Raw genomic sequence first — 27,000 nt, forward strand, 5'->3', positions numbered from 1 at the left:
AAAAGAGAGTTATAAAACTTAAAATAATATTCAAATTCTTCTAAGCAGCAACGTCATTTATTTGTTCCGGAACTTTGTTCTCAATTGTAACAGATTTAGTGCAGTCCTCCGTCTTGTAAATGCCGACGAGACGGTTCGAAACCTCGAACATGTTGTACCGGAGAGATATTATTATGAACTGCGCGTTTCTCGTTCGTTCCTGTGGAGTGAATTTGCATAATCTTCTATTATATAAAAATGAATCGCAGAATGTTTTGGTAAGCGCATAACTCAACAAAGCCTCGACCAATTTGGGCAATCCTTTTCTTTAAATGTTCGTGGAAGTTCATGGATGGTTTTTACGGGGAGATAAAATAGAATTATTGCCGGAAAACCCCTAGAAACAGCCTCAAAAGTTTTCTAACTAAAACGTAGAGTCAATATGAGCTTTATTGCTTTTGTATAAAGTTCACTGTTGTCACAGGAGTCGCTTTGTTTGAAACCTAACCCAACTTGCCCAATTTATGCAGTTGCACATTCTGACAACTGAATGTGTAGTACATATATATAACCACGTATATATCCCTTGCGGGATAGACAGAGTCAACAGTCCTGAAAAGACTGATAGGCCACGCTCAGCTTTTTGGCTTAATGATAGAATTGAGATTCAAATAGTGACAGGTTACTAGCCCATCGCCTACAAGACGAATCCCAAGTTAGCATTAGGTACCCTCAGTCACCTTTTACGACATCCGTGGCAAAGTAATGGAGTGGTCCTTTTTTTATTGGTGCCAGAAACCACACGGCACCAATTATAAAACATATTATATAACGTTCTTTATAGACGTTTATAAAACGTACCTTGATATAATTAGCGACGATCGACACATTTTTGAAGTCCAACGCCGCGTCGATCTCATCCATGACGTACAAGGGCGTGGGTTTGTAGTAATGTAACGCGAACACCAGCGCTAGGGAGGAGAGCGTCTTCTCGCCTCCGGAGAGGTTAGAAATGTTCTTCCAAGACTTGTTTGGGGGGCGGACACTGAAAAGTTGAGAAATCTCTTTAAACTATCTTTTGACACGTACTTAATTTGAACATATTGGAAACGATTGATCTTTATCAAATTAAGGACGTCCTGGCAAAAGGTCAGGTCAAGAGTACCCGAAACCGACGAGCTTGCATGAAGAGAGTTATGAATGTGGATGAAGCGAAGGAAGTCTGCAGAGATCGTGGCAAGTGGAAAGATGTGGTCTCTGCGTACCGATCCGGGAAATAGGCTTGATTTTATTGTGTGTATTTATATGTATGTGTGTAATTGTACAGTCGCCTACATAAATACATGACTCTCTCTTCATACATATTAGGGGTCGAATTTTACTACAAGTAATTGAATGTACGTTGGCAAGATTGATTATGATACCTGACAAATGTACTTTATGTAAGGCATTCTATCTAATAACGGTTGGCACTAAAACAAATATGAAAGAATTTGGGACCATACTTGAAATGATAAAAAATTAAGTACTATCAGAAAATGCTGTTCAACATAAAAATTTCTTAATATATAATGTAAAATAACCTTATAGCCACGTGGTAATCTATGATTCCTTAAGAAACATAAATACTCATGCTTAAAAATAATAAAACTCACCTAAATATAATGCCTTCTGTGAAAGGGTCAAGAGAGTCCACCAATTCTAACTCAGCGTCGCCTCCCAAAGTGATCATCTGGTACATTTCCTTCAGTTTACTCGTTATTGTGTTGAAACCTGACAATAAGATAAGTATATAAATAAATTAAAGATATAAAACAAATTTATACGGAACAAATTATAAAAATTGCGTTAGCCCCAAAATTCGAGACTTGTGTTATGGTTATGGGATACTAATTTAACGATACTATATTTTATAATAATAACATATGTATATAAGTTATACATACAAGGCCCAGGCATATTAGACACAGCATAGAATCTGAAGTGATATAAAAAACCGGGCTTTATATGTATATATAGAAAATTGTAGTTTTGGAGTTTATTTTACAACCAAAAATACAAATTCGTTTATAATACTAACCGCATAAGAAGTCAGTGGTGCGTTTCTTCCTCAGTTGATCGTATAAAGCCCTCATTTCGTTTCTCTTCGTAGTGATCTCGTCCAATTCAGCCGCCCGTTTCAGATATAACTCCTCTTTTGTCTTGTAATCCTGGCAAACAGATTGATTGTAATTCAATTATAAAAATAAAAAAAAAATACAAGAGAGGTAAACAGTACCGTGTGGTTTACGGCACTAAAGGACTACACCGTCTATTTTCCATAATAATATGGGTTTGGTACCCCAGAAAAGGTTGCAGAGGTCAGATGGGAGTTGCTTCGTGTACAAAACATACAACTGACGGCCTTAGTCTTGACAAGAATGTAGGCTCTGTCTACTACGTGAGGTATTAAGACGTGATAATGCGTGCGAAGGTGCGCGCCTTTTTAACAAGATACCCTCTGATATCAAAAATATTACCTCGTTCGATGTATTCAGGAGACAATTAGCCGAGCACATTATCTCAATTTACTGAACTTTTGCGGTTATATTTCGTCTATTAGTGTGACAACGAACTTATGTATTATTTATTTTTTTTTTGTATTTTATGTTCTTATGTAAGTGATGTAAAATATGTCTTTATAAGAATAAAAGTCTATAAACATGATGTATGTCTCACTTGTATAGCCTGTATATTGGGCTTGGCGTCACCCAATCTCGCTTTCTGGGCGGCCAACCTGTTCCTCAGCTCTTCCACGGACGCCTCTTCCAATTCTTCAGGAGTATGCTTGGCCAATGGTTCCGGTCTCTCAATTCCGGGAATACCGTCGAGACCGGGATCTTCAAGTTTTAAAGTTTTCAGCTGAAATTTACAAAAATTTGATGTCATACCATATAGATATACGAAAGAGGTAACTGATTGACATTCAATGGACTACTAGGATTGAAATTTGCCATAAAGGTTCCTTAGATATGGTCCAGAGTCACATTTAGAGCGAGGATTTTTCCGAAATCCCTAAAAGAACGGAAATTAACAGGACTTTCATTTTGCGCAGGCTTCCATTTTCTTGTATACAGACGAAACGTCCGAAATAAAGGTAACGTTACGCGCGCGTTTTCAATGCCTTCATTCCCTACTTATAAATACAAAAGTCTGCCTGTCTGTTCCATTTTCACAGCTAAACCCCTGGATCAATCTTAATTAAATTTGGTATGCCTGTAGTGTAAAAAAAAAGCCGCGTCCTAATGGAGAATAATTTTTTTAAATACTAAAATGGGGGGTGAAAGTTTTGTATGAAAATCAATAATGGTACCCCACGCGAATCCGGGGCGAGTCGAATACAAATAGGTACTTTATTAATTGTACCGCATTTATAGCAAATATAAATGCGGTACAATTATAGGTGTTACAAAGCATTATACATTTCGCGCATATAACCAGTCATGGCATGCAAACTTATCGTCAAAAGCAGGGGAGAGCGGGGCTGGTACTAACAAATTTTGCATTATGGTTTATATTTTCAATAGTAATTAACATTTTTGTTTTATTTTTTGTTTATAACATGCTTTGATTATCTGGCTATGATATTAGTAACAAAAACTATCAGCTAGGTAAGTAATTTTAGAAACAGACTAATCAAAACCAAAAAAGTCGTTTGTTAAGACATACCCCGTATCTGGGGCAAATATTAACAGAGCTGGGGTAAGTATTAACGTAAGGGGCAATAATTAACACAGACTATAATTCTATTAAAATACATAAATAAAATGTCTTTTATATTAATAAAAATGTTTTATTGTACTTAAGATTAAATAAATCAGTACTTTTTATGATAGGAACTGAAAGAATATAGTACATTCAGTCAGAAAAGTATCGGGAATGGATTATTTATTTATGGTTCCAAATTCAAATTTTTGTTTTTTTTTGTTGTTGTTAGATTGGCACAACTGTTTTCCATTTTGGCGCGGAGTTTGAGTTGCATCTGTTGTTTACATTAAATACAGTGCTATTTTTAGTTATATCATATCTAGTGTGTATTGCTAATTTCATAATGGATAAAAACATCGAACAAAGAGTTTGTCTTAAATTTTGCATTGCCAATGGAATATCGTGTTCGTAGTCACTGAAAATGTTACAGAAGGCTTACGGTGAATCGACTTTATCAAAAACTCGTGCTTATGAGTGGTACAAAGCGTTCAAAAGCGGTCGAGATGTGATGGAAGATTTGCCTCGCTCTGGTAGGCCATCAACGTCTGCAACTGAAGTTAACATCGCAAAAGTGAAGGAAATAGTGACTGAAAATCCTCATTCAACTTTGAGAGATATAGCCACCGAACTTTCTGTATCTCACGAGTCGATCCGTACCATTTTAACTAATAATTTGGGTATGAAACATGTTGCCGCTCGGCTAGTCCCAAAAGACCTGAATTTTTTTCAAAAACTCAATCGCATGAGAGTCGCTGAGGACATGCTAGAACGAGTCAATTCCGACCCAACATTCATGAAACGCATTGTTACTGGTGACGAGACGTGGGTTTACGAGTTTGACATGCAAACTAGTCAACAAGCTTCGGAGTGGCGCCTTCCAACTGAACCGAAACCGAAAAAACCACGCCAAAGTCGTTCAAAAGTCAAAGTCATGTTGACTGTTTTCTTTGACTATCGCGGTGTTGTGCACTCGGAATTCTTGCCGGAAGGTCAAACGGTAAATAAGGAATATTATTTGAGTGTTATGCGGCGTTTAAGAGAGCAAATCCGACGAAAAAGGCCAGATTTGTGGAAAGAAAATTCTTGGATTTTGCACCATGATAATGCACCTTCGCACAAGGCCATCATTGTGAACGAATTTTTAACCAAACACTCAACAAATACCATCGAGCAACCACCATATTCACCAGATATGGCTCCAGCCGACTTTTTTCTTTTTCCTAAACTCAAATTACCACTTCGTGGCACCCGTTTTCAATCGGTAGAAGACATAAAAGAGAATTCGCGGCGAGAACTGTCCTCAATTCCGGAAACAGCGTTTAAAAAATGTTTTGATGATTGGATTATTCGTTGGCGTAAGTGTATCGTTTCTAAAGGAGCATATTTTGAAGGTGATAAAATAAATTTGGATGAATAACAAACAGTTTGTGTATTATTGATCTTTTCCTGCTACTTTCTTGACAGAGTAGTATATTGTTTTAAATCTACACTAATTAACAATCATTCTCACAGTCAAATGATTTTTAAGCCTATATAATATTGACACACACAACAACTTTAAACTTAATGTATAAAAATTAAATAAACTTTTTAGTGTTAACAGTCTTATAGAGTCCTAATAAGGTAAATAAAATAATATCTTCTTCAACAGCAACAACATAATCTTTTCAATTAACTATAAGTACTCAACAATCATTAGTCTATATACTTTCTATTTTTTTCCAGAACTTCTTTAGCTGCTAACTCTAATACTTCTTGAGATGTAGACCCCCTTGTGCTCTTCCTTTTATAGTTTATCATTCTACAAAAAAAATACTATTGTAAAAAAACACTTAGTTAATACTGTATTATACATACATACGGGGTAAGTATTAACATGTTAATACTCAATACTTAACATGTTAATACTTACCCCACTCAATTTGTTAATTTTAGCCCCAAGGCTACTTTTTTTACTTAACCAATTACAGCAAATAATCTAGTCAAAATAATTACAAACAAATAATATAGTTTTACTGTCAATAAATTACAGTTTGATTTAGTATAAACTTTGAATCAATTTAGGGAATAAATAAGTCTTAAATCAATTTATTGCAACACAAGAAAAGTTCTCTTACCTGTCAATCCGAGGTCACTACTCACAACTATTACATGCGATGGCCGGCCGGCAACTGACAAGTCAGGACACATTCGGCTGCGTATATAGTATTTCTAAACCGAGTCTCATATTTTTAACACTTTACGTTTGGCAGGAATAAGCTTGTTAATTCTTACCCCTGTTAACACCAGCCCCGCTCTCCCCTACCCGAAACCGCCGAGCTTGCATGAAGAGAGTTATGGATGTGGATGAAGCGAAGGAAATATGCAGAGATCGTGGCAAGTGGAAAGAGGTAGTCTCTGCCTACCCCTCCGGGAAAGAGGCGTGATTTTATGTATGTATGTATGTATGGTATGCAAACTTATTGTCGCTAGTTGTTACCTCCTTCTCCCACATCGGGGTCTTGCTCCTACAATCCTGTATAGTCTTGTTCATCTTCTCCACTGCATTATTCGCTTCCAACCGTTCGCTCTTCACTTTGTTCTCTTTGCTTTGTAGTTTGGATATCTCTTGCTTCAGTTCGGAGAATTCCCCTGTGCCCTCGTTTATTTGTTCATCTAACTGTAATATAAAAAAAATATACATATATACATATATAATGGGTGTCCCAAAATTAACGCAAGATTTGAATTTGCCGCCATTTGTGCAGTGAAGTGTTGGCAACCCTGAAAAAAAAAGCAATTTGACAGCTAACAGTATAGGGTGATTAAAAATGGAGCGTTACTTGATAGAACAACGTGTCTTCATTATTAAAGAATGTTTCAAAAATAGTGAAAGCTTGGCGGCTGCAGTTCGAAAATTTCATACAAAATAAGGTCGGAATAGTGTTTGACTAAACTTTGTCAACTGTGAAGAGATTAATTGAAAAATTAATACTTCCAGCCCAAAATCCACACCATACAGTCACGCGTTGTGGATGCATTTGTTTTTCGACAATCACATGTCGGTTATCCGATCTTTTGTATGAAATTTTCGAACTGCAGCCGCCAAGCTTTCACTATATTTGAAATATTCTTTAATAATGAAGACACGTTGTTCTATCGAGTAACGCTCCATTTTTAATAACCCTATACTGTTAGCTGTCAAATTGCTTTTTTTTCAGGGTTGCCAACACTTCACTACACAAATGGCGGCAAATTCAAATCTTGCGTTAATTTTGGGACACCCTATATATATATATATTTTGAAAAATTTCCAAAATTTAAATCGTTGCTAGGTATTTTTTATATTCGTCGATAGGTACGCTCATAGATATTTTATATATTTATGAAAGTCGTAAATGTTAAAAATCAGTTTTGGAAATGGAAAATACCAGGCATGAGTTTTATTTTTTTTTTAAATATCTTTCAAATGCGTAGCGAAACAGCGATTATTCTTCGCGCGATAAAAACGGCGTCGCGCGTGACATATGCTACGGGAGTAGACTTGCTTTGTATGAGAGTATTTCATACGGTAATACCTCTTCCAATTCCTTCTGTAGTTCTGAATTTTCAAGCGTCAGCTGCTTTTTCTGGTTGCTCCAGTTCTCCAAATTCTTCTCAGTCTCCTTGTAATCCGCCTCCATTTGGTTTATTTTGTCTTTCGACTTCTTCGCATTTCTATAACAAAATCAACAAATAAATATATATGGGCCAAATTACACGGATTGTGTTAGCCTCGAAATAAGTTCGAGACTTCGGTTACGAGATACTAACTTAACATACATATTTTATAATTAATTACTTATCATACTATATTTTATAATAAATTACAACTATAATCGTGTCTATATGCCTTGCGGGGTAGGCAGAGTCAAAAGTCTTGATACTGAAATGCCACATTCAGCTGTGACTTGATGATATAGAATTGAGTTTCAAAAGTGACAGGTTGCTAGTCCATCGCCTACAAGAATCTAAAGTTCATTACCCTTTCCCTACGTCGCCTTTACGACATCCATGAGTAAAATATGGAGTAGTCTAATTCTAAAGTGCAGGGAACCACACGGCATAATTTCAAACTTTACCTTATACTAGTGTTGATAGCGACCCTAAGCTTAGTGATTTCCGTAGAGATCTTATCAATCTTCTTGGTCAATTCGTCCACATTTTTCTGTAAATCCTTCACTTTGCCGCCCGCTACGGCCGAAATTTGGGCGTCTACACCGTGGACCTCTTTTTCTACCTGAGATCAATGTAAAGTTATCATGTTTAAAAGCTATGTTTGAGTTCTATAAATTGTTATGTTAACTTAATGCAGTCTTCAAGTTATGATGAATGCAAAGTTATTTTGCATATTCATTAACTCGTATAAGAAATAGTTGACATGTGAAAAGTCATGATAAAACTATTATATTATACAGCAAAAAAATCTTCAAGCTGAATTAACAATTTGAAATGTAGGTGTAGGTACTACATAAAAGTCAATAAATAACAAACGGGAAACCAGCACACGAATGTAATGAAAATATTACCATTTAGACCCAGACGTCAACCAATAAATTAGTTCCAAGATAAGAAAAAGTTAAACTGGCGTTAAGTTTTTGTCGACAATAAGAAATCAATAACATACATACATACATATGGTCACGTCTATATCCCTTGTGGGGTAGACAGAGCCAACAGGCTTGAAAAGACTGAATGGCCACGCTCAGCTATTGGCTTAATGATAAAACTGAGATTCAAATAGTGATAGGTTGCTCGCCCATCGCCTTAAAATGAATCCCTGGTTTGTAAGCCTATCCCTTTGTCGCCTTTTACGACATCCATGGGAAAGTGATGGAATTGTCCTATTCTTTTTTGTATTGGTGCCGGGAACCACACGGCCACAGAAATCAATAAAAATAATAATTAGTCAGTTACCTCTCCCGCGTCATATTTCGCCTTCTCCAGTTTCTCCTCGGCGTTTTTCAATGCGGCCTCCAATTTGGCTTTCTGCCTCTCGTCCACTTTGCTCGACTTCGCTTTGTTTTCTTGCTGTTTTATTTGACTCTGAAAAATACAAAATTAGTTTAACGTAAATAAGTTTAGCTGCAGTGTAGTTTGTTCCGCCGCTTCTTCTACACATGCGCTTTGGAAGCGGTAGGAGTTGTAATTAGATTTATGTGATGTGACGTCAATAAGTGATACCTTGTATCCAATATTGAAAATAAATCTATTCCATTCTATGTTTATTACAATTATTATATATAATTTAAAACCAACAATCTTACCTTCAAAACGGGCACATGTTCAGTCAAACTCTTCAATTCAATATTGAGTTTGTTCAAAGTGGTTTTCCCTTCCCGAGCGTTCTTTTGTAAAGATACCACAGAATCTTCTAGATTCACTTGTTCACTGCGCAGTTCTGTTAGTCTGTTAAACAATAATTGGTTTCAAATGCGGCACGAATTCATGTACAATTTTATACCTCTAGCGTTGGAGAAAACATCGCTAGCATTCTTGTAACAAAGGAAGTGTAGATTTTAATGGCATAATTTAAAGATAGTAAAGTGTTTTTGGCATGATCATCATTTCCCTTAAGTTTGACACCTAAGCAGTTTAATTTTTTATGGCGCGAAAATTCTTGACCTTATTTATTGACTTTACCAGAGCGCGCCATTCGAACCCACGATCTGAACTGTCAGGTTGCTTTTTGTTGTTTTTAGATTTTAAATTTAATGTAATATGGTCGTTATTTCAAAGAGTTCTTATTTGGTTCGAGGGTTTCAGGCCTTAAGGTGCGCTTGCGCCGTCGAATATCGCCGTGGCGACTAATAAAACTGGTAGTATAGTACCTACACGAGATCTTCTTTTGGGCACTAGCAACCTGCCATTACCTGAACCTCAGTTACATCCAGCTTTTAGCCTTTTCAGTCTACTGGAGACTGTTGGCTCTGTCGACCCTGTAACAAAGGCGAGACATATGATATACCTACCTAGTCTCCAGCCCCCCCAGCCGCCGCTCGAGCGCGGGGTCGCGCTCGCGGCCGCTGGTGTCGTGCTGCACGGCGCTGGACATGCGCCCGCGCAGCGCGCTTCTACCGCCGCCGGACATTGTTCCTGCACACATTATACATACATATATATAATCACGTCTATATCCCTTGCAGGGTAGACAACAGTCTCGAAAAAGATGAAAGGTCACGTTCGGCTGTATGGCTTAATGATGGAATTGAAATTCAAATAGTGACAGGTTGCTAGCACATCGCCTGCAAGAAGAATAGTCCAGGTTTTTAGCTGTTCCCTTAGTAGCCTTTAACGACATCCATGGGAAAGAGATGGGGTGGTCGTATTCTAAAGTGTCGGAAACCACAGGGCACATATACAAAACATCTTAGATTAAAAAAATAAAGTGTAAAGTCTAGAGTAACCTAAACTTACTAATTTAATTATAAACTTACAATTTTTTTCGTGAAGCCTCGTCATTTCATAAAATAATTAATATGGATAGATATATCCTACTAATATGATTAATACAAAGAGTGAGTGAGTATGTCAGTATAGATGTTTGTTACTCTTTCACGCAAAAACTACTGAACCGATTACGATGAAATTTGGTATGGAGGTGTAGCTGAAGACCCAGAATAACATATAGGCTATTTTTATCCTGGAGTTCCCGCGGAATTGATTCCACGCGGACGGCCTCTAGTAGATAATAAGAATACGCCCGATAAGTCACAATTTGAAAAAAAAATTTATAATGTTGGAAAAAGTTCAACATCACTTACCAGCAATTTCGATGACATCCCCTTTCAAAGTGACAACTCTATATCTTGTAGCACCGTATGCGATCCGCGACGCTTGTTCCAAATCCGTTGCTACTAAAGTGTCGCGTAACGCGAAATAGAATGCGGGCAACACCCGGGAATCCTTCACTTTGACCAGGTCGAAGAGACGGGGTGCGTTTTCTGGGCTGAAAATTAAATTCTAATTCAAAATTTTTATTCATTATTATAGGATTATAGGATATCGCTTAATAATTGTCAAAACGTATGGTTTAACAACATTGGTTGACGTTAAATAAATAACTTAGAACTAAGTTTACTGCCGCTTCCAAGGCGTCAGTGCAGAAGAAGCGGTAACAAATTGCACTGCAGCATTTTCATCTTAAGCGTTTTCTTAATTAAGATTTATAAATCATGATGTAAAACTCTTAAATCATCTTTATGGGTTGAGTGTTTATACCTAAATGTCAAAAACTTTACCAATACTTACGCCAAAGTCGGGAGATCTATAAATGTAAGTACCGATACAGGTTAGGTAAAGTTAGCATACATACATATATATTTAATCACGTCTATATCCCTTGCGGGTTAGACAGAGCCAACAGTCTTGTAAAGACTGATAGGCCACGTTCAGCTATTTGGCTTTAAGATAGAATTGAGATTCTAATAGTGACAGGTTGCTAGCCCATCGCCTAAAAAAGAATACCAAGTATGTAAGCCTATCCCTTAGTCGTCTTTTACGACATCCATGGGGAAGAGATGGAGTGGTCCTATTCTTTTTTGTATTGGTGCCGGGAACCACACGGCACTTAGGTAAAGTTAGGTTTGTGTAAAAACCTGATTTACACAATCCAGAATCATCGGCAAAGGCGCACCGGGCTCCTCCTACAAAAGTCATGTGCGTACATTAGTTTGAGTGCTAACCGATGCTCTAACGGTGAAGTACAACACCGTAACGAACTACCGCACTTATGAATGAATGAATGAATGAATGAATGATTTGAATGAAACTTACTACGTGACTTTCTTCTCGTAATGCTGCTTCAAATACTACTCTTCATCCAAAGCTAGCACTTATGAACGAATGATTTGAATGGCACTTACTATGTGACTTTCTTCTCGTAATGCTGCTGTTCATCCAAAGCTAGCACTTATGAACGAATGATTTGAATGAAACTTACTATGTGACTTTCTTCTCGTAATGCTGCTTCAGATGCTGCTGTTTGTCCAAAGCTATGAAGGTGGCGCGTCCGATGTCGTGCCGCTTGAGGTGCTCCACGCACGCCTGCGCGGTGTCCACGGTGTCGCACACTATGTTGTCCAAGGCGCCGCAACATGTCGATATTGCGACGTCGTATTTCGAGTCAATGCCGCCTAGGTCGCCCTTGTAATGAAATAATACATACATACATACATATAATCACGTCTATATCGCTTGCGGGGTAGACAGAGACAACAGTCTTGAAAAGACTGATAGACCATGTTCAAGTTAAATTAAATAATTAATGTATAAATTGATATCTCTATAGCGTTAGATACAAAAATCAGTCGTATTTTTTTTTTATAATGTGAATTGATATCTCTATATTGTTAGATAAAAAACAAAAGTAATTTTTTTTTTAATTTTCTTTCGCCTTTTTGACCATGACCCTAGATTTGGTGAGTCGGGTTTTTACACAAATTTTATGTACATTAGCGTAAGACGCCTCGTGTAAAAACCGAATATCGATAGTGTAAGAACAAAAGAGAGAGAGAGAGATTCAAAAAGTGACAGGTTGCCAGCCCATCGCTTTAAAGAAAAATCCCAAATTTATAAGCCAATCTCTTAGTCGCCTTTTACGAAATCCATTTTTGGAAAGAGGAGAGGTCCTATTCCTTTTTAAAGATGCCGGTAACCACACGGCAGGATGTACATAACCAATCTTTCTCTTATCATATTACCGAGAGATATTGGTTTGATGGTTGTTGGTTGATGTAAGGGAAAAATACTTGATTATATACATATGGTCACGTTTATATCCCTTACGGGGTAGCCAGAGCCAACAGTCTTGAAAAGACTGAATGGCCACTTTAAGCTATTTGGCTTAATGATAGAATTGAGATTCAAATAGTGACAGGTTGCTAGCCCATCCCCTAGAAAAGAATCCCAAGTTTGTAAGCCTATCCCTAAGTCGCCTTTTACGACATCCATGGGAAAGAGATGGAGTGGTCCTATTCTTTTTTGTATTAACGCCGGGAGCCACACGGCACACGGTGATACATATATTAAGTATATATATCTTACCAGCTTGTATGAAGAGAGTTATGAATGTGGATGAAGCGAAGGAAGTATGCAGAGATCGTGGCAAGTGGAAAGAGGTAGTCTCTGCCTACCCCTCCGGGAAAGAGGCGTGATTTTATGTATGTATGTATGTATCTATCTTACCAGCCTCCCGAATATTCCCGGCAGCGTGCCCTGCTGCTTCTCCTTCATGAGCGCATCCAGCACTCTCCCGCGGGATTTGTTCGCGCTCATTGCTTGCCGGCACTCCTCTAGTTGTGCCCTGTATCAAGTAATTAACATAGTATTTTTTTTTAATAAATAAATATATACGGGACAAATAACACAGATTGAGTTAGCCTCGAAGTAAGTTAGAAACTTGTGTTACGAGATACTAACTCAACAATACTATATTTTATAATAAATACTTATATAGATAAACATCCAAGACCCTGGGCCAATCAGAGAAAGTTCGTTTCTCATCATGCCCTGGCCGGGATTCGAACCCGGGACCTCCGGTGACACAGACAAGCGCACTAACGCTGCGCCACAGAGGCCGTCCGTAGTTCAATAATTAACATATACACAGATAGCATAAATTACTCAGGTTCAATGAATGGATAAAGCGACATATTTAGGCAGAGATCATGGCAAGTGGAATGATGTAGTCTCTGACTACCTTTCCAGGAAAGAGGCGTGATTTTATGTATGTATGTATGTTTAACACCGTGGGGAATGGTTACACAACCGTTGAAACGAACATAATGTCTGTTATAGTAAAAAGTTAGGTAGGTGTGTCATCGATACTATACTAAACACTATCGCAACATATAAAGCCCTCAAATTTCCCCTATTTTCTTCCTGTCTGTATGTATGTGTGCGATAATCTCGAAAAGTTGACGAATTTTGTTCCTTTTGTTGGAAAGAGGGTTTCCTGAAAAAGGTTTATATCTATTCTAGCGACCCGCTCCGGCTTAGTCCGGTGTAGCATTAATAAATATAAACCTACGTCTTGAATCACTTTCTAAGAAAAACAAGGCGTCATAATATGTCATGTAGTTTTAAAGATGTAAGCATACATAATATACAGAGGGGTAGACGCGGGAAGCTACTTTGCTTTATACTAGATGCTACCCGTGCGAAGCCGGGGCGGTAGTATTCGCTTAGTATTATAATAAGACAAGATTAATATTTTTGTTTGTTACAAATAAAGTCAAATATTTGGCACAGGGATAGACCAAACCTTCGATTGTAAAAATTAAGCTACGTTTCTTTTAGAAATTTCTGCGGGAATGGTAAAGAAGAAATAGAACAATTAAATATTACATACCTCAATGATCTCGCTTCACTGGCAACACTGGATTCCTCTTTCTTCAAAGTCTGCAATTTCGCCTGGACTTCTAGCAACTGTTTCTCGGTCGTGGGCACTGTTGATGCCAACTCCTTTTGAAGGCTAAAATTGAAAAAAAAATCTGAGAAATATTGTTACGAAAGTTTTTGTTTTTTAAATATTTAGTCGACAAAAAATTATTCACGTGCGTGTACTTTTACATACACATATTCACGTCTTTATTCCTTATGGGGTAGAAAGTCAAGAAATATTGAAAAGAGTGAAAGCCCACGTTCAGTTGTATGGCCCAATGATTGCATTGAAATTTAAATAGTGACAGTTCTTATAAAAAATATAATTATTTTTACTTACTTTTTCTTTTCTTTAAGGTCGCTTTCTGCTTTTTCATACGCTTCCTTCAATTTCTCGAGTTTCTCACTCTCTTTCTGTTACAGAAATAACAAAATTAATCATTTGTTAACTGTCTTAAGAAATTTAAACAAATTTTATTTCAAACATTTTATATTTTTAATGTTACATTTAAATTCTAAAACTCCATCCTCTGTGTGCATTTTAAAGTTTTCGCGTTTGGCGAGTACAAACATATAGATAGACAAAAAAATCTAAAAATCATATTTTTGGTTTCTGTTGGTCTTACACAGATCCACCATGTCTATGTAATATATTTTAAGTACAGACAACGATCAGTTACTATTTTATTATATTAATGATAAATTTCTCACCTCTTCTGTACTCAAGTATATCTTCAATTCGGATTCCGCTAACTTATATTGTTTGTTCGCTTCGTCCACAATTTTCTTGAGGTCCATGAGTTTAGCTTGCAACTTGTCTTTAGTTTCTTGCAAGCCTTGTGTCTTGGACCTTTCAACAAATAAATAATAATCGTAAAAAAAAAATTACCTATAGATGATGTAGAAAAAGTTTATAAACTTTGTGCAAAACATTCAATAATTTCAATAGAACATAATGTTTGCAGAGGGTAAATGAGAAAGCTAGAAGACTGAGGCAAAGATGTACCTTGATCTAATCTGGGATAACGGTAGAAGTTCTGGTCATTAGTGTCCCAAACCGACGAGTTTATATGAAAAACATTTATGAATGAGATGGAGCAAAGTGTTATGAAATCCCTTCCTTGTTCAGGACGCGTTCAGGGATCGTTGCAAATGGGAACATGTAGACGTCCTTTTTCCCCAGATGAGAACTTATATATGTGTTTATAACCAAACAGCATTGTGTTAATTTTTTTTAAATTTTTTATAATTTTTTTTTAAAACATCTTACCTGACGCCCGCCATGACAGTTTGAAGTTCTTCTTCTGCCTGTTTCTTACTCTCCTTGTGTTTCGCTAACAATTTCTCGCACTCCTCTATTTCTCGTTTGTTTTTCTCGGGAATCTTAAATATATAATTTACTTTATTATAGTTTAAAAAATAATTTTAGACTTTTTCGACGTGAGACTAAATCATGTATTTAGTTTTTCCGGAAACGAAGCCAATAGCAAAAGTTTACTTTCATATGTTGTACAGCAAAATCGTTCCTTTGTCAAATTATAAAGTTATCACGAGCCATCTATACAAAATTACAAATAAGGACAGAGACTGACTAATTGGCTGACATATCAACGCCAAGCCTTAACCGCTGGGTCTAGACTTGAAATTTGGCATAAGGACTCTTTATTTCAAGAAACTCCCGCGGTTTCGGAAGATTTTATGTTTTACGCGCGCAGAGCCTCGGGGGAATCCTAGTTAACACATAAATAAAAATACAAAAAAATTAAATACCAGTTCCAAATCGATAAGCTTCCCTTTCTCCTGTTCAAGCAATTGGTCCAAATTCTTCTTCTTCTTATTTCCCTGCGTGGTATCGGCTACTACGGAGACAGTTTTCTTTTTGCACACCTGTAGTTTCTCGGTCAGTTCCTCTTTTCTCTTTTGTAGCTTGTCGTATTTTCTGCAAAATATATAAGTAATTAGTAAACTTTGTACGCACAATGGGATTCTTAAATATTCATTTTTATTACTCTTTTGTACATTTTTTGTTGCAATAAAGTAAACAAAATTAATTTCCTATGCTTCAGACACCATATAAACTAATAATGCCCTGATAAACATAATATTTGAACCCACAAATGATGTCACACAAACTTGAAACTGTTAATTTCAATTACAATAAAATATTCATCTATTCTTGTCCACACAAGTATAACTTACGCCTAATAAAGTGATAAAAAAAGAACTTACTGCATTCCATTTTTGAGTACAGAATTTTTCTCCTGCAATTCTTCTTTGATTTTGTTCAACTTCTCGTCAATATTATTCAAGTTCTGTTTCAATTCGTCCATCTCCTTCTCTTTGTTCTCGATTATCTTATTCGTTTCGTGTCTGGAATTAAGACAAATATGTATACCAGTAAGTGGAAAGAGGTAGTCTCTAACCTACCCCTCCGGGAAAGAGGCGTGATTTTTTTGTATTTATGTATACTAGTACCTATATAGCGGACACCGCGCCTTGGGAACACGCCATGATGAGAGAGAGTTAAATTAGTATATCACCGCGGCTCCAGCCGTATAAAATCAAAATTATTCACATGTCAAAATTTCAGGAAATCCTATTTTAATGCTTCCCTATGGAAGGCATGCCTCCAGGAATTTCGACTGTAAAGTCAAAAGTTATAGAGACGATTTTAAAGTGAATTTGGATAGATTATATGCTATTTACCGTACTAACAAGTCTTCTGACTACCGTCTCTCTCTTTCCGTAATGTATGTGTGTGTGAACATATATATACTCACATATACTTCTGTAACAGCATATTCCTAGTCCTCAACGTGGTGTTAGTCAAGTTCATCTGTTCCACCGCTTCTCTCATTGGCTGTTCCAACTTTTGCTTCTCCTGCTCGACCAATCGCACACGATTTAGCTTCTCTTTCCTCATCTCTGTGTACTCTTCTACGCGGACGGACAGCTTTTCTATTGGCTCCTGGAAATCATTGGTCGGTTAATTATTATGATCACATGGACTATTATGTATATATAGAAATTTATGTTTTTATATATCAAATATTTTTTCAATTCGAAATCGGCAACATATTGTAGAAAGCAACAAGCTTCGTCAGAACAATAACAGATATTGTCCACAATACGTATCGTCAAAATTTCTCAAACCAATTTATTTATTATCAAATTATTCGTCACTCTCCGTGAGATGAAAGCTCTTCCCTGTGAAGTTCCTTTTGAAAGTGGCAAGTGATATAAAAATTTATATTAAAAAATTTCTTTGAGTATATACCTACTGCCAATTTTTTAAGATCATCACGATCACGACATACGGTTTCTCTCCAGGAAAGTGAGGACGCAAATCACGCCAAGAATGATGAAAATGAATTTATGCGAAAATTGCTACTTTTTTTTATTTCAAACCTAAAGTTGGCATAGAAAGGAGGCATATGCCCAACAGTGGGTCACGGAGGGCGGTTGACGATAATGATTTCTAACCTTATATCTAGAAGTTCCAATGATGTCTTCTAAATACTCGAGCATTCCTGATTCGTGTTCCGTTTGAGCTTTCGGCTTCATCATCGCAATTTGTTCCACCTCGCCCTAAAACATACGACAAATATTATACAAAATATAATCACGTCTATATCCCTTGCGGGGTAGATAGAGCCGAAAGTCTTAAAAAGACTGAAGAGCCAAGTTCAATGGCTTCTATTATACTTAAATGCACTATGCGGCTACTATTATATTTAAATGCAGTAAAAAGAACTAGTAGGTTTTATGAATAAAAAATAATCATGTCGTTTTTTATGTTGGTGTAATATAAAAAATAAAAATACCTGCAAAATAAGAAACCTATTGTGATCCAAATCGATACCGTGCGACCTCAACATCTTGGCCACTTCCTTGAACTGCACCCTCTTGTTGTTCAGCGTGTAGAAAGACGAGTTGTCTTTGAAAGCCGTCCTGGTCACGACTATTTCGCTGTTTGGGACCACTGTGAAGTCTTCGCCTTCCTAAAATAAAATAAAAAATATTAAGTTTAATTAATGCTTATACCCAGTCCAAAAGTAAGTTAAAGACTTGTGTTGTGGGATACAAATTCAACGATACTGTATTTTATAATATATACTTTAATAGATTAACATCCAAGACCCAGGTCAATCAGAAAAAGTTATTTTTCCAACATGGCCTGACCGGGGTCGAATCTGAGACCGTTAGGTTCAGGTGCGAGAACCCGACAAAATATCTCCTCTTTTCAATACATAAAATAACAGTACTGATCAAGTGTATGTACAATGCGCGCGCGCTTTTCTAGGGTCTCCGAGCGGTAAAGAGGGTCGCAGGGGGGACCACGGCGGCACGACGACATAAATATAAGTAGGACTTAATAACTTTACAAACTATTTTCATCGAGAGAAGAAATAAAATTGCAAAAAAATAAAAAACCACACTTCCACTTTCTCATGATCTGCGTGACGGTTCCGTTGGTTAATTTGGGAGCATAGCTAACACCTTTAGAATGATTAAAAACGGTTACTTTAACACGCACCAGATATATTAATAAACCATTTGAATACAACAACACCTTAGTATTGGTAAAGGATTTAGTTGTTCTGAAAAAAATTCTTAGAACCTACTATGAAGACTATACTACTTCGTAAGTGGATTATGTTTGGTAATGTTTTTATCCATGAGAAAATGGTGAAGTGACCATACCATTTTTAATGCTATTAGCATTAAGTTCGCATATTGTACTTTACAAGGTGTAAATGTTACAATAAACAATAATAAATCGTGTGTGACTGCTGCTTCTCTTGCCGTGCACATTGTTAAAATCAACTTGGGATTTTTGGGGAACCTGTTACTATTTGAATCTCAATTCCATCATTCAGCCATACAGCGTTAACGTGGCTTTCTCAGTATCAATGGCTCTGTGTATCCCGAAAGGGATAAAGACTCGAATTATGTTTATACGTTTATTTATCTCTAGGATTTATTGTTTAAATTAAACTTATTTCAAACGTTTTTTATTAACTTTTTATTTTTTGTCTACAGTATCCGCCTTGTTTGGACTATCCGCTACGGGACTTACGTCAAGGGTGCCAACTGCTTCAGGATATGCCGTGCCCTTAGTACCTTCGTATGGTCCTGTTGTAGTACTCCCGCCAAACCCAGTACGCGTATCAACGGCCTCAGGACAAGCCGTGCCTTTAGTACCTTCGTATGGACCTGATATAGCACCCACGCCAAGTGCTTCAGGTTACGCGGTGCCCTTAGTACCTTCGTACGGCCCAGTTGTAGTACCTTCGCCAAATTCAGTACGAGTACCAACGGCTTCAGGACACGCCATGCCTTTACTAACTTTGTAGATCCTGTTATAGCTCCCTCGCCACCTGCTGCAGAACAAGTCACTACCACTAACTATGAACCTAATATAGCACCTTCCTTAAATTCAGTACCAATTGTTTCAAGACACACCGTGCCTTTAGAAACTTCGCATGGCCCTGTTATAGCACCTTCGTCAAATGCGGTACCAACTGCTTCAAGATACACCGTGGCATTAGTACCTTCGCATGGCCCTGTTATAGCATCTTCGTCAAATGCGGTACCAACTGTTTCAAGATACACCGTGTCATTAGTACCATCGCATGGCCCTGTTATAGCACCTTCGTCAAATGCGGTACCAACTGCTTCAAGATACACCGTGTCATTAATACCTTCGCATGACCCTGTTATAGCACCTTCGTCAAATGCGGTACCAACTGCTTCAAGATATACCGTGCCATTAGTACCTTCGCATGGCCCTGTTATAGCACCTTCGTCAAATGCGGTACCAACTGCTTCAAGACACCGTGTCATTAGTACCTTCGCATGGCCCTGTTATAGCATCTTCGTCAAATGCGGTACCAACTGCTTCAAGATACACCGTGTCATTAGTACCTTCGCATGGCCCTGTTATAGCACCTTCGTCAAATGCGGTACCAACTGCTTCAAGATACACCGTGCCATTAGTATCTTCGTATGGCCTTGTTATAGCACCTTCGCCAAATGCCAACTGCTTCGGGACAAGTCGACCCTCCAACCGTTTGTAGGTTATTTTCACCAGCTGACAGAGGATTCGCTACGTTCTTGGAATAGAAACACCCAGTATTTTCACATATAGCATACTAATGAGGTCTAATAAATCAAAGTCGTCGTTGACTTATCTTTATTTTATTTGTGTGCTAACCTTTATGTTTAGTGTATTAGAAGGACGGATGCCGCTCTTTGATTTTGGCTAAGAATGTCCGCTTGAACATGGCTAATATTAGAATAATCTGGATATCTCTTTTATGCCTTCTTGTACAATGTCGGACGAATTGCGAAAGTGACGAAATACAGCATGAGACAAGTAGGAGATGTTGTCTAGTTAAGTCAAGAGACGTGATAATAATGCGACGTATTAAGATAATGCCGAAATACGTAAAATGACGAGCTGTCAACTAAACCACTAGCCCATCGCCTAAGAGAAGAATCCCAAGTATTTACATAGTAAACTAGCTATGGCCCGCGACTTCGTTCGTAAAAGTTTGCTGAAAAAGCTCCTGAATCTCCTCTTAAAGGGTGGGGAAGAAATTTTTGAATACCAGTTTTCAAGTTAGACCAAGCCTCACATATCTATGAAAACCGCAATTAAATCAGAGCAATAGTTTTCACGTTCAGGTTCGAGGACCTACCAACATACAGACAGACAGAAATTATAAAAATCACATATATGGCTTCTACTGACTTACATATATGTAGATCCTCATTTATTGCCAATATCTTTCAATTACAGACACCAGTCAGTAACTATTTTATTATATGTACAGATTTAATCTTGATTACAATACCAATGTCTTAGCTACATAGATAATTACAAAGTTTTATTTATTTATTTATTTTATTTATTTATTTATTTGGAAGACCAACAACCGTTTACAAAAAATAGCGTCACATATGTAAAACAAATGGTCAATTATAGGTCCTCACAGATACAAAACACTAATACAATAAAAAAAAAAGGAACATCAATCTCTAAACAATCAACAATAACAATCTATGAGTTAACGTCTAGTTACTAAATTTAAAAGAACTTAATTCTATCTCCGGTCAGCCATCAACCACATCGCTTGGAAAGAAGAATTGTATAAGAGTCCGCCTCAATTTAGGAATGCTAAAATCAAAGATATCAATATCAGCGTCTACTGAAATTCGATTGTACAGATGAGCGGTTCTCCATAAATAAGAATTTTGTCTATAATTAGTGTTGACGAAGGGGGTATTAAACAATGGATTACTACGCATAGTTCTAGGTGGGACTTTAAAGCCTATTTTTGCAAGAATATCAGGACAATCAACAATACTATTGATTATTTTGGAGAAAAATATTAAATCTGCCACATTCCTTCTAGTGACTAGAGGAACGAGATGTTGCTTCGCACACAACTCGTCATATTGATCAAAGTTACATGAAGATTCATCCAAATGACGGTATTTATTACAGCAAGCGGAACCGAGGAAAAAAACTACTGTAATTTAAAGCTGTTTTTCATATTATACTTACGTATCCATTGCTAATTGATTTGAGACGCATGGACATAAACATTATAAATTCACGTTAAATGCCATAACCTGTCAACGATAAAATTCAAACCGTAAGGGCTGGGCTTTTGGTATTATTAAAATGTTATACATACATATTCCCTTACGTATTGGACAGAGTTCACTCTCGAAAAGACTAGGGAAGGCCATGTTCAGCTATATGGCTTAATATATAAATATTTATAGGGAATGGTAGCTAGGTTAAAGTCTAAAAAGATTCTAAGAAGATATAGTCCTAAGTTTATAAGCCTATACGGAGTGGTATTATTCTAAAGTGCCGGAAACCACATGGCACATATTTCACATAGTTTCAATAAAAATTAATCTCACACCTGTATCATACCACAAATACAGTATTAATTTATCAATACAACATTAGTCAATAATGAGAACCAAAATTGAAAATCAAACGTGACGAGAAAACATGTACAATTAATGGTTTTCATTTTAAGTATGTACTACCTAACCTAACACATATCATTAATCTTCTTATACATACTGTTCGTTATATCATAAACTATGAGTACAGTAATTTTAATCCTGATGAGTAAGTAATATGTTTAGCTTACATTTTATCTAAATCAGCATATTTTGTTATTGCTACCTTGATGACCTGTCACTTTTTGAATCTCTATTCCATCATATAGCCATATACAGCTGAACATGGCCTTTCAGTCTTATCAAGACTGTTGGCTTTGTCTACCCCGCAAGGGATGTAGACGTGGGTATTTGTATGTATCTTTTATTATGATATTGGTATTTTTGTTTTTTTCATCATGCTCTCGGGCGTTTGTTTTGTTTTCGTCCTCCCTTACAATGACAGAGACGCTCACGATATATGTAGCAAAGTTATGCTCATAATCATATATATGGATCAAATAAAAGAAATTCCAAAAGATTAGACAGAAATATTTGACCAAATACTTAGAATTCAGATGTGGAGTATAATATATGCATATAAAAGAATACTGAACATTACTTTCTATAAATACTAAAAGATGCAAATAATAGGCAATATTCCTAAAAAATAATCATCAGATGACAGAATAACTTAATAAAATTTAGCCGCATGGAAAGGTAATACTATCTTTGACAAGTCTACGATAAGAAGGAAAAAGAAGGTTTAAATGAGAATATGCTATGGCCGGAGTGTTTGTGTGTGTGTGTGTCTGAGAAAGAGAGAAAATATAAGATCAATTATTTTTACAGTAACTCTCGTTAGAGGGGTAAGCTTAGCAAGATACCCTCTCAGAGAAATTCTAGAAAGTTCCGGCGAAAATCCAGATGATGAAACATTTAAACAGAAACATATATTAGAGCCTACAGCTGAAGATTTGATAAGAGGTGCATGTAATTGTCAACAACCATGGTTAGAGCCCGTATGCGCAAGTAACTGGAAGACTTACGCCAATATGTGCGACATGGGATGCGATCGGGATTACCATGACTTGGAGGTGATATTCTATGGGAAGTGCGGGGATATGAACCAAATGGGATAGTTCCTGTAATTTAATTTGTTATTGAATATTTTTAGCATGAAAACGAGAAACATGTGTATTTATCGAGACAAAACATGGACTTGTGCTAAAAGCATTAATATACTAATCAGTCATTGGATTATATAGAAAATTAAGGAAGCAAATATTAAACAAATGTAGGTACCTAATGGTAAAAAATACAAATACTATAATTTCTAAAATTTTGGGTCCCAGAAAACAGAAGTATTTGTGAAATATATATATATTTATTTTTTTTTATCCGAGGACTTGATGCCATGTACTGCCTTTCTCAACAGATTGTAACCAAATCCAATTTCATCGGTCCATACTATCAGTCTAAAAATATTGGAGATCAAAGAATTTATTTGTGGTATACATATACTAGGTACTAAATTTCAATCTATACTAATATTATAAAGCTGAAGAGTTTGTTTTGTTTGTTTGTTTGTTTAAACGCGCTAATCTCAGAAACTACTGAACCGATTTGAATAATTCTTTCACTGTTAGATAGTCTATTTATCGAGGAAAGCTATAGGCTACATTTTATCCCGGACATCCTACGGGAAACGTCAACAATGCAGGTGAAAGTTGAATGAGTCGGCCATCTGCGAGCTTTCCACGCGAACGCTGCGCAAACCAACAAAGATATAGTAAAACAATGTACTAAAGATGTGAAGTACTCATTTTTTGCCACAAAATAGTCCGCGAGAGCATATATCTATCTCTTAAGGTTAACTTACAATAACCACTTTTATGTTCATTTTTTAAGATTATTTTTTCATTATAAACATAAGTTATTTTGAAACCAATTTGCTTTAATTCAGTATTAATCCTTATCCACATAAATATGTTTATTACTTTCGGCTTTTCATGTAGACTAAAATTGCCATTTACAGTATATAAATCAGACGAATAGGTTTTGAGATATAGTCGTTATAAGCAATTTGCAGCGAAACATTTAATACGGCGAACCAGCGTTCTTTCTAATACGCGTGACCGCCTGACCGCCACCTGTTTGCAAAAATAAATATGATGCCCAAAATAACTATTCCACGCGGACGAAGTCGCGGGCACAGCTAGTGTGTGAATAAAATTGCTGTGCCTAAATCGAAGTGCCAATTTTATTTCGCCTTTATGTATATGAGTAATAATTGTATGCCTTTCGTCATACTAACACTGTTAAATAGCTAAACAGCACAATGTAATTATTTACATATTTCTTAGTAATTGTGATTGTTTTTGTGACTACCATAAGTTTAAAGATGAGAGAAGTCTTCTTATAATTTCTATAGGGAAAACTATAATAATAAACCTTAGTACTTTTTATATAGGCAAACAAAAATATCTATAAATTAAAACCAATTTGATATGTATGTAAACACTACAAAGTTATTTGTATTAAATGAGCTGTAACAATGAACATATTAATAATCATAAACATACTAGGATTAAATAGAAAATTTCGATATGGTTATTTATTTAACAATGATTGTACAGAAAGGAAATCTCGCTCCAGCCATGAGGACTTCATTCTTTGTTTTATTGTGTAAGTATATACATTTTTGGTAACTTATTTTTAATTATGAATAAAATAAATAAGAAATGAATGTAATTTTGTTTGTGTATGTGTAAAAGAATGTGTTAGTAATTGAAAAAAAAATACAAAAAATTAGTAAGTATAATTTTTCAAAGTTTGGTCCAAAAGTTCAACTGCCAGTGAAAACCTGTTGTATGTTTTATGTGCATAAGTTAATAAATAAATAAATATTTAAAAAAATAATGGTTGCAAAAAAACAAGATTTTTAATAAAGGCAACTAAAATCAAATATTATTGTTCATATCAGGCAACTTATAAACATAAAGACTATTTTTTTTTTATAATCCACTCATCAAGCTCATTTTACAGTGTCTGTTTCTGGAACTCTGTCACAGGACGAAAGTGACAACAGTGACCAAGAATCAAGCAGCCCATTTGATCAGACGTTCCATGAAAATCTTATACTTTTTAAAGAAGACTTGACAGATATAAACTGCCCATGCCCAAATATTTATAAACCTATATGTGCAAGCAATTGGAGAACATACAAAACTAAATGTCACATGAAATGTGATCACGTTTATCCGTATTTGGAAGTTATTTTCTATGGACGATGCGAGGATATAAGGAGGATTTTGAATTTAGATTATTACTATTGATTTTTAGTTGAATTTATAGAAGAATGTGTTTGATGTTATAAATTTAATCAAAGATTTTAGAATATTTATCTGCAAGGTCAAGACTATTATACACTAAAACATATTAAAATAAAATATTAAATAATATTAAGTTTAAATAATATTAATAAGAAATTAATGCAAATATATATATTATGTTTTTTTCTGATGTGCTTTATATATTTTTTATCACTGAATTAACAGAGCTGATTTCTGAAAGGGTTTTTTGTTGAATATTCACACACAGGAAATAGATTAAGAAGAATTTAAAACAACTCACCCCATCTATGATTTGACAGAAGTGCACGGCTACACTCGCACTGTTGATGTTAGGGTACTTGCTTGAAGAGTGTATCAACACAGATATCTTCTTGGACCGGATCTTGGTGGCTCGGTAACCAAACACAAACAGCATGGAATCAATGACATTACTCTTGCCACTGCCATTGGGGCCAATTATTGCTGTAAAACTCTGTATAGAAAAGTTTGTTTTTAAGTTATATAGTGTAAATATGAATGTGCGTTTTCTCTGTTAAAGGATAGTTAAAATTAATATAATAATAAGAAAGAACTTTACTTTGTGAAAGGGACCCAGAGTTTGAACACCGGCGTAACTTTTGAAGTTCTCATTGACAATATGAGTTATGAGAAGCCTAGGGCCTGTAGCGTCGAATGTTAGCGCCGGTTTTGGTGCCGGAGGAATGTAAATATCTCCAATACGCACTCCACCTTCTTCGTCGTCAGATATATGATCAATATCACCGTTCATAGCATTATCATCAGGATTTTCTGTATCCCCGTTAGGTGCTGAAGATTCATCTACTTCCATAGGTTCTTCATCTCCCTTCTTCTTTTTTGTTTTCTGCATGTTATATGGTAATAATTGAAATAAAGCAGTTCGGATTTTTTAAGTTTTTACATACAAATACAATAACCGTTTCTGAAAATAATCAAAAGCGCGCTTCGCTTGTTGCTGCTTGACAGCCCTTTGACAGCTTAAGCAAAACTGACTTTGACAATAAGAAGGGGACACGAGAGACGTAGGTATGCGTCATGATGCGTGAAGGGATTTTTGTTTTTTGGCTTAAGGATTTTCTTTCGTTACTCGGAACCTCTTTACTAAAAAACGCACTTGGAATGGAATAGAAATTGGGTATGTTTGACGCTTGCCAAAGTTAAGACTCACATTACTTACTAGCTTTAAAAGAGAACGTAGAGCAATAAGAAATGAAATAAAATTTCGTTTGAGTATGTATAAGTTTCACATATAAGATTATTGTGTGTCGCAATATGATTCACAAATAAAACATAGATCGACGTTTTGTCTTCGAGTGCAAAAGTAAAAGTAGTTCTGGAGGCTTACCACAACCTTTTATAGAACCGTTCAAATATTAAGGCAGTTTATTAGCAGGCCTGCTCAAAACTCCTACCATGACGTCTTATAAGGTGAACGGTTTAAGCTGAATGATGAACGGTTATTTTGTCTATGGCTCAATGTGGGGATGTCAATAAAGAAACGTTCAAACCTCTAATAAAAATAATAATACCA

The 27,000-nt window shown here is 36.1% G+C and overlaps 1 protein-coding gene across 1 annotated transcript; it reads right to left on the minus strand.

Moving 5' to 3' along the window:
- Nucleotides 1-34: 34 nt before the first annotated feature.
- On the minus strand, nucleotides 35-26,436 carry LOC106135278 (structural maintenance of chromosomes protein 4). The gene is made up of 25 exons (XM_013335527.2): nucleotides 26,029-26,436; nucleotides 25,732-25,923; nucleotides 17,952-18,128; nucleotides 17,611-17,715; nucleotides 16,908-17,095; nucleotides 16,357-16,497; nucleotides 15,898-16,066; nucleotides 15,398-15,510; nucleotides 14,839-14,977; nucleotides 14,468-14,541; nucleotides 14,096-14,218; nucleotides 12,931-13,048; nucleotides 11,687-11,889; nucleotides 10,509-10,693; nucleotides 9,717-9,840; nucleotides 9,012-9,153; nucleotides 8,662-8,790; nucleotides 7,827-7,984; nucleotides 7,284-7,422; nucleotides 6,206-6,385; nucleotides 2,698-2,880; nucleotides 2,060-2,189; nucleotides 1,635-1,752; nucleotides 841-1,024; nucleotides 35-199 (listed from the first exon to the last, which is right to left on the minus strand). The coding sequence occupies exons 1-25, from the start codon at nucleotides 26,317-26,319 to the stop codon at nucleotides 41-43; spliced, it is 3,864 nt and encodes a 1,287-aa protein (XP_013190981.1). The 5' UTR covers nucleotides 26,320-26,436; the 3' UTR covers nucleotides 35-40.
- Between the last annotated feature and the right edge of the window lie 564 nt (nucleotides 26,437-27,000).

The sequence above is a fragment of the Amyelois transitella genome, chromosome 26 (assembly GCF_032362555.1).
Source record: "Amyelois transitella isolate CPQ chromosome 26, ilAmyTran1.1, whole genome shotgun sequence".
NCBI classification, from domain to species: Eukaryota; Metazoa; Arthropoda; class Insecta; order Lepidoptera; family Pyralidae; genus Amyelois; species Amyelois transitella.

Bases quoted from the DNA above. Each gene is read 5' to 3' on its own strand.
- LOC106135278 (XM_013335527.2), bottom strand. From the start codon at position 26,319: ATGCAGAAAACAAAAAAGAAGAAGGGAGATGAAGAACCTATGGAAGTA. The intron at 15,511-15,897 runs GTATTTAATTTT...TATATATTTAAG, and splicing joins AGCTTATCGATTTGGAACTG to ATTCCCGAGAAAAACAAACG. The intron at 7,985-8,661 runs GTAACTGACTAA...CATTGATCTCAG, and splicing joins CGAAATATGACGCGGGAGAG to GTAGAAAAAGAGGTCCACGG.